Source organism: Nuphar pumila, chromosome 10 (genome assembly GCF_984573655.1).
Source record: "Nuphar pumila chromosome 10, dmNupPumi1.hap1.1, whole genome shotgun sequence".
In the NCBI taxonomy this organism is placed as follows: Eukaryota; Viridiplantae; Streptophyta; class Magnoliopsida; order Nymphaeales; family Nymphaeaceae; genus Nuphar; species Nuphar pumila.
The window spans coordinates 115,777,946-115,798,265 of record NC_143258.1 but is presented as its reverse complement, the minus strand read 5'-3'; the positions used below and the strand labels follow the sequence as shown (position 1 = coordinate 115,798,265).

General features: G+C 38.0%; 1 protein-coding gene across 5 annotated transcripts in view; it reads right to left on the bottom strand.

Annotated features, from left to right (window-relative positions):
* LOC149828014 (chloride channel protein CLC-d-like) overlaps window positions 1–20,320 on the bottom strand; it is a 59,891-nt gene that overhangs the window by 5,763 nt on the left and 33,808 nt on the right. The window contains exons 12-22 of one of the 5 annotated variants that reach the window (XM_090019804.1): window positions 13,927–13,986; window positions 13,733–13,807; window positions 12,543–12,694; window positions 9,410–9,545; window positions 9,208–9,339; window positions 9,035–9,112; window positions 8,884–8,939; window positions 8,628–8,711; window positions 8,398–8,554; window positions 8,200–8,301; window positions 7,260–7,328 (exon numbers count right to left, since the gene is read on the bottom strand). In XM_090019804.1, the coding sequence (XP_089875930.1) occupies window positions 7,275–7,328; window positions 8,200–8,301; window positions 8,398–8,554; window positions 8,628–8,711; window positions 8,884–8,939; window positions 9,035–9,112; window positions 9,208–9,339; window positions 9,410–9,545; window positions 12,543–12,694; window positions 13,733–13,807; window positions 13,927–13,986 (1,086 nt within the window). In that variant the 3' untranslated portion in view covers window positions 7,260–7,274. Of the gene's footprint in view, window positions 1–7,259; window positions 7,329–8,199; window positions 8,302–8,397; window positions 8,555–8,627; window positions 8,712–8,883; window positions 8,940–9,034; window positions 9,113–9,207; window positions 9,340–9,409; window positions 9,606–12,542; window positions 12,695–13,732; window positions 13,808–13,926; window positions 13,987–20,320 lie in introns of all 5 variants that reach the window. The other 4 variants (XM_090019801.1, XM_090019800.1, XM_090019802.1 and 1 more) reach the window with 4 other exon arrangements.

The following is a 20,320-nucleotide window of genomic DNA, read 5'->3' as shown; positions in this document are numbered from 1 at the left end:
CATGGATATATATTATTAAGAACAAATCCGATGTCTTCACTAATTTTAAATAATTTCATGTTCTCATTCAAAATCAATTTCAAAACACTGTAGACATACTTAGATCCGATTCGGGAGGTGAGTACATGTCTAAAGAATTTCAAAATTACCTCAAATTAAATGGAATTCTACATCAACGATCTTGTCTTAAGACTCCACAACAAAATGGTCATGCGGAAAAAAAACATAGACATTTAATTGAAACCACAAGAACACTACTTATCTCTAAAAATGTTCCTAAGAATTTTTGGGCCGAAGCACTTCTTACCGCAACATATCTTATAAATCGTATGCCCTCTTCTTTAAAAAATGTATCACCATTTGAAAAACTATTTAAAATTACTTCAGATTTTAATAGACTAAGGATCGGGGCGTTACAGGTACTCTTGGGTTGCAATTTGTATTTGAAGATCAAGAGGAGGATCGTGAGATTGGTTGAGCATTGGTTTGTTGGTTCGTTGCCTCGACAAGTATATCATCAAACTTCTTCAACACATTTCTTGCAATCTTCCTCTCTTCTTTTCTCTTCTTCTACTCTTTCTTTTCTTGGTACAATGGTTGAATAAGAAGTGGTTACAGTTGTTCCCGTTAAATTTGATTGAAAAAATTATAATATGTGGGCGACCGCAATGAAAAAAAAATTGGTTGGAAAAAATTAATGGGACCATGTTGATGGCTCTGTATCAGAACCTCAACCTATTCTCAGAAAATCTATTTGTGGGGAAGATGACATTACCAAAGAGGAGCCTCTTAAAGATAAAGAGAGAAAAAGCTCTTTTAAACTACAAAAAGGCTATTAAAGCATGGGATGTTGGACATGCCAAGGTTTTATCCCTATTTATGGGAAGTATGTGTAAAAAAACATGCAAAAATATGTTAGAATTTGAGAAGGCCGGTGAAGCATAAGTTTATATCAAACCTATACTCGACATGATGGTGCCAATAAATGGGACTTGCAAGATAAGATTCACAATTGTAAGCAAGGAGAAAGAATTGTTAGAGACTACTATGGTACTCTCAAGAGACTTTGGGACCAAATGACTAAAATGGAGCCTATTCGGGATACCCTTGATGATGCTCACCATAAGAAAAAACAAATCTTTGGTGAGCAATTTTTTCAATATATGAGAGGGCTTATGCCCGAATCTGAACATGTTTGTGTTTCTATCATCCACCAGAACAAAAATTAAGAGGAGCTTCCTCCTTTACATGAGATTCTAGCCCAAGTTTGTATGGAAAAAACAAAGCTAAAATCCATGAGCGAATTTAGAGAGTCTAAGGATAATGTATTGGAGGTTTCTAGACCCGGTGCCAATACTTATTCCTATAGGCCTCCTCACTTCTACAAGAATAATAACAATTCTTAGAAGTCAATGAGCAATGATAGGAGGTATGATGGGAGAAAGGATAAAAAAGGAAAAATTACTTGTCATAATTGTATAGAACCGGGGCACATCAAACATTTTTGCCCAGAATTCAAAATGGATGAGAAAAGAGTAGCTACCCTAGAAGCTCCTCAAAAAACAAGGAAGCCTCTAACTTCGGTTTCAAAGGCATGTCCGTGTCTCAACTTGCGGAAGCTCTACAATCTCTCCTAAAAGGCTCATCCTCCTTAACTGGTGCCACAGTTTCGTCTTCCTCACCTCTCGGTAAGATTTTTTGGCTCTTAAAGTCTGGTGTCTCATTTCATGTGACCCTAATAGTATTATGCTCTTTGATTGTATTGTTAACTCAAGTAGATCTAATGTTTTTACCGCGAATGGATCCTCTCTTGAAATTAAAGGAATTGGAAAATTTTCAACCTCTTCAAAATTTTCTATTCCAAAAATCAGAATTTTTCCAAAGCTTAACATAAATCTTCTTCAAGTTTCCCAAATAATCGAACATGGTTGTACACATCTGACCACTGTTTAATACAGGATCTCCAGTCTGGCAAGCAGATTGGGGAAGGACATAAAGGAGATCTCTACTACATGAACTGGTTGAACATTTTCAAAGATTTTTTTTGCTTCAATGTATAAAAATTGAATATTTTTCTATGGCATCAAAGACTAGGTCATCCTAGCATTTCTAAATTATCCAATGTATTTAATTTGAGAAAATTTTGTAATGAAAAAATCCAATATACTAATTGTATTCTTGGAAAAATGAAAGTCATTCCTTACCAATTGAGAACTTTTGTTGCCTTCAAACTACTTAATTAATACACTCAGATGTTTGGGGTCCTAGTCATGTTGCCTCTAAAGGAGAATTTACTTATTATGTGATATTTATGGATGATTACTCTTCGTTTCACTGGGATTTTCTTTCTTAGGCACAAATATGAAGCTTTTGAAACTTTCAAAACCTTTCACAATCTTGTTAAAAATCTCCTTAAAACCAATATTTTATATTTTTTTCTTATTCAGAGGGAGAGTATATGACAAAAGACTTTAAAATTTATTTGGAGAATCACAACATTTTACATCAAACATCTTGTGCAAACATGCCTCAAAAAATGGTTTAGCCGAAAGGAAACACATGCATATAGTGGAAACTACTAGAACCCGGCTTATATCTAAACATGTTTCAAAACACTTTTGCATTGAAGTTGCACTTACTTCAGTTTACCTCATAAACAGACTTCCTTCAACCAAACTTCAAAATATTTCTCCCTTTGAGAAACTTTATAAAACTACCCCTAACCATTTCAGACTAAGGACTTTTGGATGTAAATGATTTGTCCATAAAAATGGTAAACTTTCACCAAGAGTCATTCAATGTGTTTTTCTTGGTTATGGAGAAACCCAAAAAGGATTTAGATGTTATGACTTAAAACATAATAACTCTATATATCAAGGAATGTTAAGTTTATAGAGCAAAAAAGTTTCTTTAATTTAAATGTGCCTATTAAAGAAAAAATGATTACTCTTTTCTTGAGTTACTTCCTAAATGTAATGATGATATATTAAACAACAATGATGCTAATGATGAACCTCGATCCAACATTCAGTGAGTCTAATGACATTAATGATAAACCTTCAATTATCCAATATAGAAGAAGAATTGGTGATAGGCATCTAAATGCCTTAGAACAATATTCCAGCATAGAACCAAGAACTCTTAAGAAATTCACTAAAATGCATAGGCCTCCAAATAGATTTGTATCATATAAAAACATCACTCATCAATATAAAGCCTGTCTAGCTAAGATTTTTTCTTACTTTGAACCTTATACAATCAGGCCAAAAATTGTCCTGAATGGATGAGCGATATGAATGATGAAATACAAGCCTTAGAAAAATAAAAAAGTTGGGACATAAGAAGTCTTCCTCATAAAAAAAAGTTAATAGGTTGTAGATGGGTGTTTAAAATTAAAACAAAGAGTCATGAAACTTTAGAGAGATATAAGGCTAGATTAGTAGTCAGGGGTTACTCTTATGAGTATGGTATAGATTATGATGACTTTTGTTCGAACTCTTATGGTTGCAGCTTTCACAAGATGTGGCCTATTTATCAAATGGATGTCAAGAATGCATTCCTTAATGGTGAATTGAAAGAAGAAGTTTATATGGACCCACCACCTGGATACGAGGTTCTTGTTGAAAAGGTGTTTCACTGAAGGAAAGTCTTTTATGGTTTGAAAGAGGCACCTAAAGTCTGGTATGATCGTTTTAGTTCTGCTATGGTAAAATTGGGCTTTACTTGTTATACTGACATTACTATATTTATTAAGAAATCTTATGCAAGTATTGTTATCCTCCTTATCTACGACATGATCATCATTGGAGGAGACAAACAATGAGTTTGTTTTATTAAGAATGATTTAAAACAAAGTTTTGAAATGACTAATTTAGGCTTTCTTAGATTTTTTTAGGGATTGAGGTTGCACATTCTGCTCGTGATTATTTTCCAACTCAATCCAAGTTTGCTTCTGACATTATAGATAGGTCTAGAATTACAGATGAAAAAAAGGGTGTACACCCCTGAAGTGATAAATGCAAAAATAAAGATAGATGACGACACACCTCTAGATGATCATACTCCTTATTGCCAAATAATAGAGGCCCTCACATACTTGACCATTACGAGACCTGATACCTCACATGCAGTTTATACTGCCAATCAATTTTAGTCATTTTCCATTATGTAATTAGTTGTGTATATTTTATTATTTTTGTAATTTATTCTTTTATTAAGGGCATTATAGTCCTTATAATACTCTTGAAATAGAGCAATTGGGAGTGCTCTGAACAACTATATTTCTAGTTGTTGGAAGCACTTCCCAATGGCTCTTCTTCGCTTTCTTTTGTGTATAAATAGCGGGTGTAACACGTCTTGTATGTTAAGCTTGTTCTCAAGCATTGTCTCAATAAAATCTTTATATTTTTTATGCTATTTCTCATGCCCATAAGTGGCATTGTGTTTGTGATTGTATCTTGACCCATAAGTGGTCTCCATTTGTGTATGTTGTTCTTGCCCATAAGAGACACTTGTTTGTGTTGATCACATTTCATTACAATCTGGAAATCCCCTTAAAATTATGGAATGAAATTGGACTTCAAAACCTCTCCATCTTTTCTTTCTCCCAGACGTCTAGGACGTCTCTCTCTCTCCTCTCTCTAATCTCCTTCTGGTTCACGTGAGGACCAAGCCACCCTAGGTTGGTCGATCATCCTTCCCGAAGAGCCTGAGCTCTTCTTGTGCCTGGACCTGTGTGATCTTGTATTCTCAACGACTCGTATGTCTGCACTCCAGAACGTGTGGGACACCTCCCTAACATGTTAAAGACCTGTAAGTGCACCCTAGACCCTGATCCAAGCCTTAGCCAAGCCTTATTTTTTCAGATCGAAAGCCCAAAACTGCATCCTACAGATTATGGAAAACATGTAGTTCTGACCGTTCGACCTCACCAGCCCTTCCTACGGCCCAACCTGATATCCAAGACCTCTTGAACGTATACCAAACCCGTACACACGTCCCTAGGTAGCTCTAGAATCCCTGGACTAGGTCTTACCAGTTATGGACCAATACCCTTAACTATACCCTTCATCGAACCCAACCCGCACCTACTCGGCTAGCCGTTTGGCCCAGTTCTTCACCGTATCACCTCAATCGCAAGCACGAGAAACCTCTGACATCTTCCCCACCGTATCAACCAGGGTTCTGAACTCCATACATGAAACCCACAGGCCCCACGGCCTAGAAACTGAGGTTCGATCCACCCGAGTCTGTCAAACTCCAATTGAGGTACTCGTCTGTTGCAAACCCAGATCTCCCAACTGGTCCCAATTCTGAACCGTCCACTTCAAAAAATCCAGAGGGTACAACAGGACCAGGACGAGGTCCTATTGTGTCAACGCGACCCGAGCCTGTGATTTCTAGCTCATTCAGAGGGCCATGCCGACATGACCAAATATTATTGCATATGTATATCCTAAATATCCTAAACACTTCAAACAAAGTTACAATTATATTTTTGCTTAATCCAAAGTCAAACATGTGTTTAGCATTGTTCATTTACTAAAACTCATGCTTTAAATCAAATAAACTAAAGCAGAAAATTGGATTCTTTCATCATCAAGTTTCAGTGTGATGAGCCCTAAAAACACTCTAAACATGAAAAAATACATCATCTAAAGCATGTTACTACTAAATAATTATAAAAATTACATCCTCAAAGAAACTTCTAAACATCTAAAGCATGCTTTAGTCTGATGTGTTTATCAATGCATATGCCTTTTTAAGCCGTTTAGGACTATACATATATGTCACAAATATCATCAATATTTGAAAATCTGTTATCATGACATTTTCAAAAGCCAACATATTCCTGAAAAAAATGATATTTTCAAAATCTCTCCCATTTTGAAGATTGTCATTTTATCCAGGTAATGCAATAAAAGTAGACTTTGGTATTGTTTATATTTTTATTTATATATTTTATATCCAACAACATTATATATATATATGAGGAAAGATCTGTGTCCTCCCAAGAGGATTCAAAATAAAATACACCTGCCTGCCTGGCCATAGGATCTAAAATCCCCGAGGATAGGAGAATGCAATACCACATCAGAATGGCTTGACTTAATTTAGCTACCTTTTTGAAGTAGAGGTAAATAATGAGATATACAAAAGTTCTCACTCTGTGTGTGTGTGTGATGAAAACAAGACTCAAGATTTATCATGACAGATCGAATCCAGATCTGAATTTGTTAATGTGATACTAGATCACATACAATAGGCTGAATATTAGAAATGCCTCCACTTTCTATTCATTTCAAACCTAATACCAACACCGATCCAGTAAAATGTGCTTTTGACTGATTTAAATATGCGGACCACCTAAGCTTCATCAGAGAGAGAGAATTTGTAGTACTTTCCAAAAAAATCAAGAAAGTACAAGAGAGGTGCCTCTTTTTTCACTTTTGGTAAATCATTTACTAAAATTTAGGGAGGTCAGTAATCCAGTTATGCAGCTATTTGAAAGCTGACATGGCAAATCGTTTTCCACATCCTATGTCTAACAAAAGTATAAAATCCATGTTAGTGATTTACTTTAGATATAGCACTAGTAGAACTTTTTTGTAATTTCACATAATGCATGAATGTATTTTATTACATATTTTTAAAAAATAAGGAATCCTTACAATTTCATGTATTATCAATTTAGAAAATTTTCAACAAAGCATTACACCAAAAAATTCAAAATCTATTATGAACAATGAAAATTGGTGAATGCACATAATTATACACATATATATATGGGTTTATCTAACATTAAACTAGCTGTATCTAACATTAGATGCATTCAACCAATTGAAAAGACAAAAATACCCTCAAAAGTAATGGCATTCTTGAAAATAGATGGTTACTTTTTGGGGTAAAAAAAACTCACTTTTTAAATTCAAATTCGTATAGTACACCTGTTTGCCTTTTTGGAAAAGGTGTTTGACTTTTTGTTTCCCTCCAAAACAAAAGATATACTTTATCGAAAAAAGTGACCATGCATTTACAAAAATGCCATTGCTTTTAAGGGTGCATTGTTCATTTCAATCGGTTGAATGTAGCTAATGTTAAATACAATTAGTTTAATGTTAGATAAACCCTATATATATATAACACTCACCAAGTTCATTTCATAACAAAATTTAAAAATTTAATTTCTATTGTACATACACGCACTTGATTACATGTTTTAAAATTATAGATGTCAAAACAAATGGAAGAGAAATTACACAGGTCTGGCTGCATCAAGACCTTACACTAGCAGACTGGAGCTCCATGGTTGGTGAATCTTCGTTTCTCTGAAATGTGAGCAAAAGAATGTACTCTTAGTGTCTTAGCAAGTACTTTACTCCAAATAAAGTTTGACTGGATGACTCGTGTTTCGGCTCTATAAGTCCACTGAGTCCAAGCCTTATTATTTACTAAAGTCTAACAAACTCTTCAATAAGCCCTGGAAGTAGTTGTGGAAGGATATGCCTCAAGGCAGCACTTGCATCTCATGCCCAAGGACACAAGCTTCTTATCTCAAAGGCACAGTTATGATTTAAAAGGAACAACTAGTTGCCTGGGCCAAAGGTTGAGTCTTATGCCTCACAATGAGATATTTGATCCGTAAAACGTAGTGAGGCTTATGCATCATGGTGCAGCTTAATCCTCTCAAATGAACTAAGGATTTTAACCTCCAACCATTTCCTAGGGCCCTTATGCAGGAATTTATTGATATTGGGGAAATGGAAATTAGAAAAAACATAAGATTGGGGGTACTACCATGCTCCCTTTCCTTGAAGCTGTTCAGAACATCTTTTTGGAAGATTCATCAGAACAGATGAAGAGTCAGGCAACTCAAACTAAACTCAGCTAGAAATTGAAAACTTACTTCAAGGTTGAAGAACTTGAGAATCCTTTTAGGTAATATGGATTTCAAATTAAGACAATATAGTCAAATTTTACATTCTAAACTCAATGAAGGCCAGGAACATCACAGTTGGGCCTCAAGGGACTTGACTGGGACTCAGAGAAACTTGGCTGACCTGGTAAACAGCTGGGGTGTGTGACTGTCATAACCAAGCCACTTTATTGCAAAGTTAATTGCAGAGTCCTGGATAGGCATTGACCTAACAAGTCCATGTCGAGTTATTAGTCATTCCATGAAAGTAATTCAGTGCATACCTCAGTCAAAAGGTCCTTCCTAGTAATTAATCCAATCACGTGGGATGCACGCGGAACAACAAATATATGCCGCAATCCAAGTTGGCGGAAAAGATTGTACACCTATATTACAGAAATGCATCACATAAGAATCCATTGCAAGTTCATGATCTCAATTTCAGAGAGAACTTATAAGAACATAACAAAATTAGTACTTACCTTGGCCAAAGACATATCTTCTGGGACTATATATGGAGAAGGATTCAAGAAAGAGGCAAGGTCTATATACATTTCCAGGTCATCTTGATCAAGATAAATATCATCTATTGATATTCCTTTACTAGAGACAGGTTTCACAAATTCACTGGAGGTGTGCCTATATAAAAAATAAATACCATCAAAGAACTTACAATTGAATCAAAAGATGGCAAAGTGCATATGTACATCACCTGAATGGTGAAGACCCTCTTGTATCACAAGGCAAAGGGCTGTGCTGAAAGTCTAACTTAGATTGTAGAAGCACCAATAGATGACTGCAAAGCAAGCAAACAGTTTCATCAAGTCTATCTTATAATGTGAGCTTTGTAAACCATATACAACATCTATAGGTTTATTATAGGGGCAAAACAAAAAGAAACAATGAACTTTGGCGTGATAAAGGCAACCATGGAGATGCAGCGGGAATATCAAGCTTGGAAGTTCTACCTTCTTAGTATGAGCCCAATGACAATAGTTTCACCACTACGGGAATAATCTACCACCTAGATTACACAGGTCAATATAAGAGACCACTAATAAACATTTGAGACATCAAGAGAAAGAGAGCATCTCATCTCACAAACAGGTGAGTACTCACAGGAAAACCATTATGCTTGTTGCTTCTCAAGATAGACACTACATCTGCAACTTTAACAACACGTGGAAGAGAGGCAACCTATAAAAGTCAAAAACATATTATCTGGATTATTTACATATTGGAAATAAGGAAATCCCAATCTTCAATTATGAGAATGAATTGATCCTATAAACCTTTTGATTCGAGCATGCCTCTTTTGCAGTCATCTTACGCATGTAATATTTTGGCCTGGATTCAAGTAGGGGGATACCCCTTAAGCGTGCTTGTTCTTCATACAGACCTTCATTGAATGCATCACCGACAGCCTGTCATAACAAAAACATGAAATCACTTCTGATCTAGACCACTAAAGAATTCAACAATCAAGCAGCCTACCTTTGAAATAAGCAGAACAAGCATGATAAGAGGTAGAAGTTTCAAATTATTTGTGATCTCGACCATTATGACACAAAGGGATACTGTCATACGCATGGATCCCCCAAGAAATGAAGCAGCTCCAAGCAGTGCATACCTGATAATTAGACAAACTTCATTGGGCACTACCAAAACGACCAACATACAATAAGATTTCCTACATGCAATAGCAAATATCTGGTAAATAAAAGGTAGATTCTCCATGGTAAGGGAAAAGGAAGATTCGATGCTTAACAAGGACACATCAACCAGCCATAAAGTGCACATAGGAAAGCTCAAGCTGCATGTTTAACCAGTGATAAAGGCATAGTGTAGGCCCATGTGATACAAAGATCAAGCTTCAGACCTAAAGTACATATAACAGTGGTTCAAATATACCCTACATGAAACAAGTCAGGATTGTGAAAATCAATTAACTTTATCTTGCATTTGGCCTTGATTATAATTAAAAATGAAAATTGATCAGGTCTTGTTCTATGATCTGGTTTGATCTTGTAGTTCACCAGCAATGCACCATGCTACTCACGCCTTCAACTTATCATCCATGTCACAGATCATGTGTTTTGGGGTTTTCTTTAACAAGGAAAACTCTCATGAGATTCTAAAAAAATAGGTTTTCTTGGAAAAATATCAGTATATTTATATGGTGTAAATAGGCAAAATATTTGAATATCCCATAGCATTCTTAGTTATTGTTTTTTGTTATAATATTATTCTCTTAAAAAATTTAATTTTTGTTGTATTTTGTAAGGAATTCCCATGTACTCATTGTTCTTATTCCCTGATGGTTAATCCTGTATCAATGGGAGAAGAGGGGAGAACCCTTCATTCTTATGCGTTCCCATTTTGGAACCGTATCCAAATTCTCTGGTATCCAAACTCATATCCAAAACCAAGGTCACCCAAGCTCAACCAAGCCGCTCCAAGGTCCAAAACCGCCCAATTTAAGTCCTATTCATGAAGCGTACCCAAGTGGATCAGATTCACCATGTTGAGATCCAGCCGCCCAAACCCGATCCACCAATAGGGGCATTCTTGGTATTAATCAAAATTTGTGGGTCCACCTTGGAGGACGCCCCAACCATATTAAAAACTCCTAGATGGATGTAAGATGGAGTTTATGAAGGTCCTTTAGGTGTTATTTATCCTTAGTTAGGTTTTACTTAGAATAGATTTCTTGCTAAGTTAGGTGTTAGCTAGTTTAGTTAATGAGTTCTTGTTTTTCGTATTTTCCCTTTAATTTGATCTTGCAAAATGTGTAAATCATGGACTACATAAAGGCCAAGCGCTTTGTTATTTGCATCATGAAAAATATTTGAATTGAGTTGTAAACTCTCTCTTTCTCTCCCTCCTTGGGCGTGTCCCACTCTCTCTCTCCTTCTTCAGCTTTCCCCTTGACCCCTAGGCCTTCTTCACCTTTTCCCTTGGCCCCTAGGTCCACGTCTGCTAAGGCTTCTTTGCCAAGAGTCACCCTGACCTCTAGTAGGTTGACCCACTCGTTGGGACTAGGTTGCAGCCAAGTCCTTAGTACGTGTGGTGCATTCAAGCAACCAGCAGACTGACACCCTCCTCGGCATCTCTGTTGGCCTGCAGCGTTCCAACCCATGCCCAAGTGTGCTTCTCTTTTAGCACAACCCTAGTGAGTTAGTCCAGCCTTGCCCTAAGCCTAAACCTACTATAGCCCACTCTCTAAACCGTTAAACCCTGCACCTAGCCTAGATTCTGCTCTGTTGTTAACTGCAGATATAGACCCAACTTGCAGACCTCATATCTCCCTTCCCCGAACTCATTAAGGGTTGAGATTCCTATTCTAAGACTACCCCTAAAAAATCATGATTTTACCAAACCCCAATAGAGAGAAATAGATTTTCTACTGAAACCTGCTAGGCCCAAAACCCAGTCATGTCCCTTGTTTCATCTCTCCTTATTCTGAGTTCATTTCTCTCCAACCAGAATGTGTTAGGCTCTGATTTTTTGTCAAAAACTTCTTCAACCTGTTCCTAGTGTCCCCACCAATCTTTGGATTTTCTCCCGTTCCATTTAAGAGAAATGATTTTTTCTCTGAAACCTGTTTGTCCCAAACAGAACCTGTTTTGAGCCATGTCCCTATTCCGACCCCCTGTTCCCTAGACTAGTTTTCCTATCTCAAAACAATTTTGACCCTGCCCTTTGGACAAAGTCTTCCTCGACCTCTCTAGAAGACCTCCACCAAGTCTCATGATTTTTAGTGTACCCGTTTGGGCGTACTGAATTTTCTACGAAAAGTGGTCGGTCTCCTAAACAGAACCAGTCTAAAACCAGTCCTTGTTTGACCTATCCAACCTAACCCACACCTAGGTTCAAACCCAGACTCACTCCGGGCCCACTGGAGAGCAACAATTCTCTACAAAAAGGCCACTCCCACCCTTTTACCAAGGCTAAATTAAGAGTCCTTTCAAAAGTAAAGTTTGTATATATGATGTTTTTACCCTTTAAAAATAAGGGTGTGGATGTGATGTTTTTTCCCTTTAAGATGTGTTTTTTATGCCGTGCAATTGCCTATAAGTTTTTAACATGACTTAATCAAATTATCGTAATTTTAAATAATAAATTAAGTTTGAGGATATAATGAAAATATCATGGTCTATAATTCTATCTTGTATTTTTTGGCTCGTATATTTATTGTACAATAAAATTGCAATAAATTCAAAATATCACCTATATTTATTACATAGCTTATCATTATCCATTAAAAAGTTACTGAAAATGTACTTATTTGACAGAAAATTTGTGATATGACAAGCACACAAAGGAATGACCACATCCCAGAACCATACCAACAGCTTTCTGTATTAAGGGCTAAATTTTGAATCAACATGTAGTATCTGACCAATATCTTCTATGGAACCTAGCAAGGCTCGCAACCTTTGGCATAACTTCAAGGACCACTGCAACCCCCATATGGAAGGATCAAACTGGTTTTAGAGAGATTCTTATCATAGGTATAAATCATGCAATATTTATACTACAAAAACTTCAACTTCCCACGAATGCAGGGGCATTCATCCAAAACAACAAAAGCCTTAGCAGTGATCTATGTAAGGAAAAAACATACGTTCCCTCTTCAACATTTAGCTTCTTATAGAAGTTGACGACAAAAATGCCAACAAGGCGTCCATATGTTGACCCAATCATTATACCAGGAACAAATTGACCAGCCGGCACAGCAGTCCCAAAGGTTATCACGGCAAGAGAGTAAAACATAACCTGTGAAAAAAAATTGAGAGAGGTTAGACAAACCAAAGAAAAGATTATTGCACAATGTCTATGGGCTCGTGCAGGTATCTACACTTCCTGTCAAAAGTTTCCTATCATAGTAGGAAATGATGATACTGCATATATTTCCATATGTATCTGCATGGGTTTCTGTACGTGCGCTCCTGTCCAGAACTTATGCCTAACAAATACCTAGGTGGCTAGGCCCAATATGCCTATCATGCCAAACTAATAGGCCCAAGATAGACACCACAACTTTATCAGTTGCCTTTTTGCCTAAAAGAATTTATTAATTTTATTATCATGCATATGTCAATTCACATACACGGTATACATGCACGAGTACAGTGATGAATATTAACAAACAGTTTAACTAGGCTGGGAACCAGATTCCCACCAACAGAAATGCAGAGAATTGAAAGAAAACTTTCAGCTGTTCTTTTTCAGTTCTGCTTTTCCATCCAATAGAAATATTGGCATGCAATAAGAAAACCAATATGTAGGATCCGGAAATGTCATATGCTGCTGAAAACAGCTCCTCTGGACAGGACCGACTCATCAAGCCTGCCAGATGAAAAAGCAAAATCCTATAAAAATAATAAGCTTTCCATCATAAAAAGCAAAGTCCCAGATAAAGAAACCGGTGTCATTAACATTTTATAGAATGCATTCTTGATTCCAGTTAAAAGGTGCAATGAAGAAAGGTTTCAACAGCACAAAACAAATAGCAAAAACAAACATAAGTTCTGCAATTCTTCTAAATATTTTGTTCTTCTAGCACCTATCATTTGAAACCTTTGCACTAAAATCATATTAAAGACATAAAAACTTGAAACTAATTGTCCCACCAACAAATTACGAAGCAGTCAACAAGTATTCAATAAAACTCCCCAAAAATTTGGGTTCCAGCATGAGAAGAAGATCATCCTATTAAGGAAGTTGTCTCTTTCCCAGAGACTAAGAGAAGGTGAGGTAATCATAAAAAGGAACTCTTTTTAACTGATACCAAAAGTAGAGTAGAAACAATACCAGAAAAGTAACAAGGCTTTTAGCACTGTACTCATGAAACGTTTTTGCACTGAATAGGTTGCGAATAGCATCATCCTGCAAGGAACATAATAAATAAAAGAATAAAGACCAACAGAACCTTGTAAAATTCTCAATAATTGCCTTTAGACAAAAAGGGGGTAGACACCATGTTACAAATTCGGTAGCATAACAACCTGAGTATTGAAAAAAATGGTTGCCAGGTCATTGTATTCCTTATCCTTGCGGCAGTAAAACTGCACAGAGAACACAATAACAAGAATATGAACTCAAATGCATCAACTAGAGACTGGACAATTATTACTCTAATTCTAAGGAAATAAATGTAAATACACAAACTTTAAATAAAAAGTGATTGTACCTTACTGAACAATCTTACACCAACTTTTGAACTAAAGATCAGCAACAACTCTTATACATGCTCGTCTACATACAAATATACATACATATGTGTGTGTGCATGCATGTATACATAGAAATAAACAAATACACAGTGTAGTCAGTATCGTATCGTATCATATCATAAGATACGATACAATATATCGTAGTGACGGTGGGGGAACCGATACGATTTAAGTAGCAAATCGTATTCAGTACCAAAATTGTACCGGTACGATATGTATCGTACAATACAAGGGTGTATCGTACTGTACCGTATGATACGATACACCTCGTATTGTACAAGTCGAGCCTGCTTTTTCTTTTACTTTTGCGGCATCGGGAAAGTGGTGACTGGTCACTTATGGGGGCCATTTTTTAGCCCCCAAGGGTCATTTTGACCCCATTTTTCATGCTCTCCCTCCCCACACCCCTTGTCTAAGCCTACCCACCTTATTTTGAGATCAAATTCACCCTAAAAATTGGGGCTTTTACTAGATCTGAACCTTAAAAGTGTGGTTTGCCTCAAATCTCACCCATTTCCATCATACCCAATCATTTTTTGGACTTTAACCAACAAAACTGAACCCCAAAGCCCCTCTTTTACCCTAAAACCCCTCATTTTCACCCTACATACTCATTTTTTGGCTTCTAACCCTCAAAACCAATAAATAGTGGTGTGATTTACCCTAAATCCACTCATTTTCATCCTACACACATTTTTTCTTCTAACATTCAAAATCAAACCCTAGGTGTTTGATTTGTGTGACATTGAAAGTTGGAAGAGGGTTTCAAACATCAAAACCAAGGGTAAGTTCATTTTTTTGATGTTTTAATTTATTTCCTTTTTTTTTTGCATTTAGCTTTTTTTTAGTCCTAAATGTGTTGTTGATTTTAGTTGTTTTCCTCTTCTCATCTTAAATCACCTATTTTTGTATTTTTAAATATCAAAATCGGACCCTAAAGGCCAACGAACAGTGGAGGTTGTGGTTCACATGATCCAGCATGGAAATATTGCAAACTAGTGGATATTGTTAAAATATGTAATCTCATATAATATCTCATATGTAATCTCATAGACATGTAATGTTTTATCTCCTTTCTGGTTAGGATTTTTCGTTTAATTAATTCTAGTTAAAATACAACTAGAATTAGCCAAACCAGTCCATCATTGGACTGATTTGGCCTTTACCTTTTTGACTAGTCAAAAAGGTACCTTTTTGACCAAGTCAAAAAGGTAAATCCAAAAAGAGTTGTTGGACTCCCCAACAGCTCTATTAGAGCCGTTGGAGAGTCCAACAGCTCTCTTAAGGCTTCTCTCTACCTCTCTATAAATATGGGGCTATTCCCCTTGTAAATACTTACTCTTGTTTTGGGTTTTTATCTCAAATCAATAAAATTGTTTATTTTTCATTTTTATACCCGTTTCGGGTAGTGTGTATTCTTAAGTTCTCTTTGTGAACCTTTGTGTTTCTCATGGTGTATTTGTGAGAACTTGTTGAGAGACATTTATTGTAGTTTATTTTTCACTTTCTTACAGATATAAGGATACCTTTTGTAAAACCCAAAAAAAAACTTGGATTCGGGTCGGATCCGGACCCACCCTGAGGCCACTGCCTCCCTCGTGCCTTCTAAAGACAGCGAGGCAGGGGAGGGGTTTCAAATAGAAACCCCCTTTCCCCTCTCGCTCTCTCGTTTCTCTTTGTACACTCTCCCCCCCTGACCGCCTCTCCCACTCTCCTTGCTTTTGCCGAGCAACGACCTCCAGCGACACGCACGTCGGCGACCTCCAGATACGCACACTTTTTCTCTTCTTCTTCTCCTTTTCCTTCTGTCTCTCTCTCCCTCACTTCTCTGTTTGTGCAAGGAGGGGCTGAGCCACCTCCATGCCTCCCTTAATCGCAAGGGAGGGGCAAAGCCCCCTTCTTGCTGCCATAAATCGCAGGGGAGGGGCAGAGCCCCCTCCCTGTGATGTGTTTTGCGAGGGAGGGGCTCGACCCCCTCCCCTCCCAGCCCCCTCCCTGCACCCTTTTACGGCAAGGGAGGGGGTCGAGCCCCTCCCTGCTCCCTTTTTTTGGCAGGGGAGGGGTCGATCCCCCTCCCTACACCCTCATTGTTCAGTGGAGGGGCTGCGACCCTCCCTGCACCTTTCAGCAACAGGGAAGGGGCGGAGCCCCCTCCCTGTACCCCCTATATACAAGGGAGGGGCTGAGCCCCTTCCCTGCACCCTCAGTTTGGCGAGGCAGAGGTTGAGCCCCCTCCCTGCGCCTTCTCCTTCTAGTAGGCAGGGGTGTCGCCCCTGCCTCCACTAATTTCGACAGGCAGGGGTGAAGCCCCCTGCCTCCCCCTTTTTGATCGACGGGCAGGGGCCTCACCCCTGCCTCCTTGCTCCTTCGGCAGGCAGAGGTGAAGCCCCCTACCTCCCTTGTTTTTGTTAGGCAGGGGCTTTACCCCTGCCTCTCTTCCACCTTGTCAGGCAGGAGCACAACCCCTGCCTACTCTCATTTTCGGAAGGCAGGGGCACAGCTCCTGCCTCTGTCCGATCTTTCGAAAGGCAGGGGCGCAACCCCTGCCTCTGCCTGAACCGTCGACAAGCAGGGGTGCAGCCCCCTGGCTCCTTGTTGTTTGTTAAAAGCAGGTCAACAGGGGCCGCAAGCCCCTGCCCTTGCTTCTTTCGCGCTCAGCAGGTTCGCAGGGGCACGATGCCCCTGCCTCTGCTTCTTTCACGTCAGGACAGTGGCAATGCCCTTGTCGTCTCTACCTTTCTGATTGAGATATCATGTTGACGTTTTGCTTTTGCAACTTGCACGATGAATCCTGCTCGCGCCTCGCGACCCGAGCCATCCATCGCTTACACTCGCAGACGCCAGGAATCTCGCAACTCCCCAAGGTAGGAGAAGCTTGCACGAAGGACTTGGACAATTGAATTAAGTTCAATTAACTAGAAAGGGCAATTAAATAAATATATATGCATATATATATATATATATATATTTATACGAGTACGCATTTAACTCAAGGACACAGTTTCGCAATCCTTGTCATTTACTTTCTGTCATGTATTTACTTTGTCGTCACGCTTTGCACCCAGGCTCCTGCTTTAGTAAATGTTTCATTATTGTCTTGTCATTACAGATGACGCTCAAGTTTTCGCTCATTGCATGTTCTATAAAAGGCATCCTCGTGAAGGATGCAAGAGGCATTTACCACTCTCCCTCTTGCGACAAGAGTTGAGTCGGGAGCTTAACGATACATCCTCGTCTAAGGAGAGGGATCCCTAGTAGGGATCCTGGCTTTTCGAGTGAGCAGTCCTGCAAAGTAGACTTGAGAATTTAGGGAGCTGCGCAAAAGCATCAAAGACTGCCCAAATCGAAGTATTTGGAAGGATGTGATCGGTTGGTTCTGTTCGTCTATTCGACATATCTCGGGTAAGCTCGAATTGGGGCTTGAGCGAACTTCTTAGCAGGGGTTTTGTTGAGAAACCCGTATCCCGTTCATCGAGGCCAGTATCGAGTCATGTGATGCATGTAGATACCACGATAGCTTATGAGATTCTAGAAAATCGCATGCCAAATGTTGGCACAAGTTGTTGGTTGATTCAAAAGATAAATAATGTCAAAAGTAAAGTTTGAGAAACATTATATCTTTGTGAAACACTTTTGTTGAAGCTGCTATTGAGGAACTATATTCCTTTCATACTTGTAGTCGTGCACTACACGCTAGTACTGCAATGATCGGATGAGACGGTCGTGTGATCTCAAACAGTGCTAAATGCACAATGTTGTAAACACATAAAAATGGAATTGCCTTCTCAGGTAAGATGCTCATTTGGTCAAAAGACCAGAGCATATAGAATGAGTCGTCAATCAATTTACCCCTGACACACTCATTCGCTTCTTGTAGTCTGTCAAGGGAGAGGACAGAGCGGTACACACTCCAATGGACAGGTTGTTAATAACCACTCTATGAGCAAAGATCCGGCCTCCCCAATCATTGGAGTTAGAAGAAGAGACTACCAAACATTATCCTAGGTGGTAGATCTCATGGACTTCTGCAGAAGTTGGATGCATTCGTTGCCAAGTACCTGCCTTTAGGGAATCCTCTCTCGGGTAAATCCGTCCCCTTAAGATCAGACTCAACTAGCAATTCGGGTTATTGAAAATACATAGAATAACAGAAGTCTGAACTAGTCTCAGTTGTTTCTACGATTTGTCTGCACTTACCTGCAGGCCAATAATATCGAAACATAAGTCTGTTCACACGGGTTGATGGGTCATAAGACTTGCTAGTTCTGTGGTAGTTCACAGCTTACGATCAAATGAATCGTCATGTTGTGTTTGACAGTTGCACTGCTTACTTGCTTTGAACTGCTTACTTGCTTTGAATTGCTTGCCTGCTTTGAACTGCTTACTTGTTTAATTGTTGATCTGCTTTAAACTGCTTAGCATGCTGAATTAAATGCTCTTAATTCAGTTTCTTACAGTCTCTCTTGTGCACCTACTAGTTTTTCGCGAAACTAACTCATTCTATGGGTACAGGTGATGATTAGGTACACTACGGGCGATGGCGCAATGACAAGATGACTTCAAGATTTTCTTTTCCTGCTCTTAGCTCGCGTCTTGAACGTTTTTGGGTTTTGTCGCGGATTTTCTTTTGGATATCCGAATTTTGTACTATTTGGGAACTTCTTCAAATGAAAGTGGTTTTTCCAAGTGTTTTGCAAGTATCATATGTAGTGAGTTTTGGTTCTTTTACCTAACGAGTCCAAAGTTGTCAACTTGCCTTTCTAAATTCAACAAAAGGATTATCTTCTGTTGATTACATAAACAAACTCTGAAAGGAAAGAGATTTTCTTGCCTATTTTCTGAAAGGTTCGAAAGTTTGAAATTTTGGGACGTTACACCTTTGAAAGGTATAGTAAAGTGTAACTTTTGTAGTTTTATAATGCATAATGGATTATATAGATTTAAATGTCACATCATAGGACAAAGCAAGTACATTGTACGGTTATAGTCGCATGGTATTCCCTCTAATGTTTATGTTAAGCTTCTTACAAGTCTCATAGTGTTAAATTGTATATATATCTATACATATAATGTATGTATATATACTATATACATATGTTTATTTATTTATTATAAATGTTTTTTCTTTTATTTTTATTCTTTTCTTTTTGTCTAGTTCATTTTGAACTAGTCGAAGTTCATTTTGAACTAGTCAACACAATGTTGACTAGTTTGAATAGTTGTGGGAGCTAGTCCAACCGCTACAAAGAGTCGTTGGACTAGCTTCGACATCTCTATTTGGGACTCCATGGTGTGTATAAATAAGGGTGAAACCCCTCTGTCAATGTAATGCTTCTTGCATCTTGTGTTCTAATAAAATATTATTTTTTTATTGTTCTTTGTATATGCCCTTGGTATCATTTGTGATTGTGCCCTTAGTGGCATTTTGTGCTTGTGCACTTTGGACTTGTTGGTGGACACTTTGCTTGTGGTTAACGATGTTTCACCTCTTCTTACATGGTATCAGAGCTTGGTGACAAAGCTCGTTGGTGATTCAAAGCCAAGCATCCATGATCGTGATAGTGGTCATGCATTTGAAGATTTTCTCTCAAGTGTTCGTGTGATCCTTTTGGTGCTTGCTTGGTGGTGCATCTTCTCTAAATTTATAGTAGAATGCTCTTGTTTCGTTTCTTTCCTACTCTCTATTTATTTTCCTCTCTTTCTCTTCTTCTTTCTATCTTTCTTATCCCTTGTAAAAATGGATGACAAAGATAATGTCACCATAATGCCCATCAAACTTAATGACACTAATTATGTTACGTGGGCTTCTATTATGAAGCATCGCATATAGGGAAAAGGGTTGTAGGGATTAATAGATGGATCCAACCCGGAGCCAAAACTAATCCTTACTAAAGTGGAGAATGAGAAAGAAGTCTCTTTTCGATGGAAAGAAGACTAAGGTACAAGAAAAAGTGGAAAGAGTGGAGAACGGGACATGTCAAAATTATGTCTTGGCTTATCAATAGTGTAGATATTAAAAAATATTCTAGCCTTGCAAAATTTGAGCACACTAATAAGGCTTGAAAATACCTTAAAAATATGTATTCCCTTAAATATGTTTCGTATGTGTGCAATTTACAAGATAAAGTTTGAGTCATGACACAAGGGGACAAAAGCACTAAGGAAT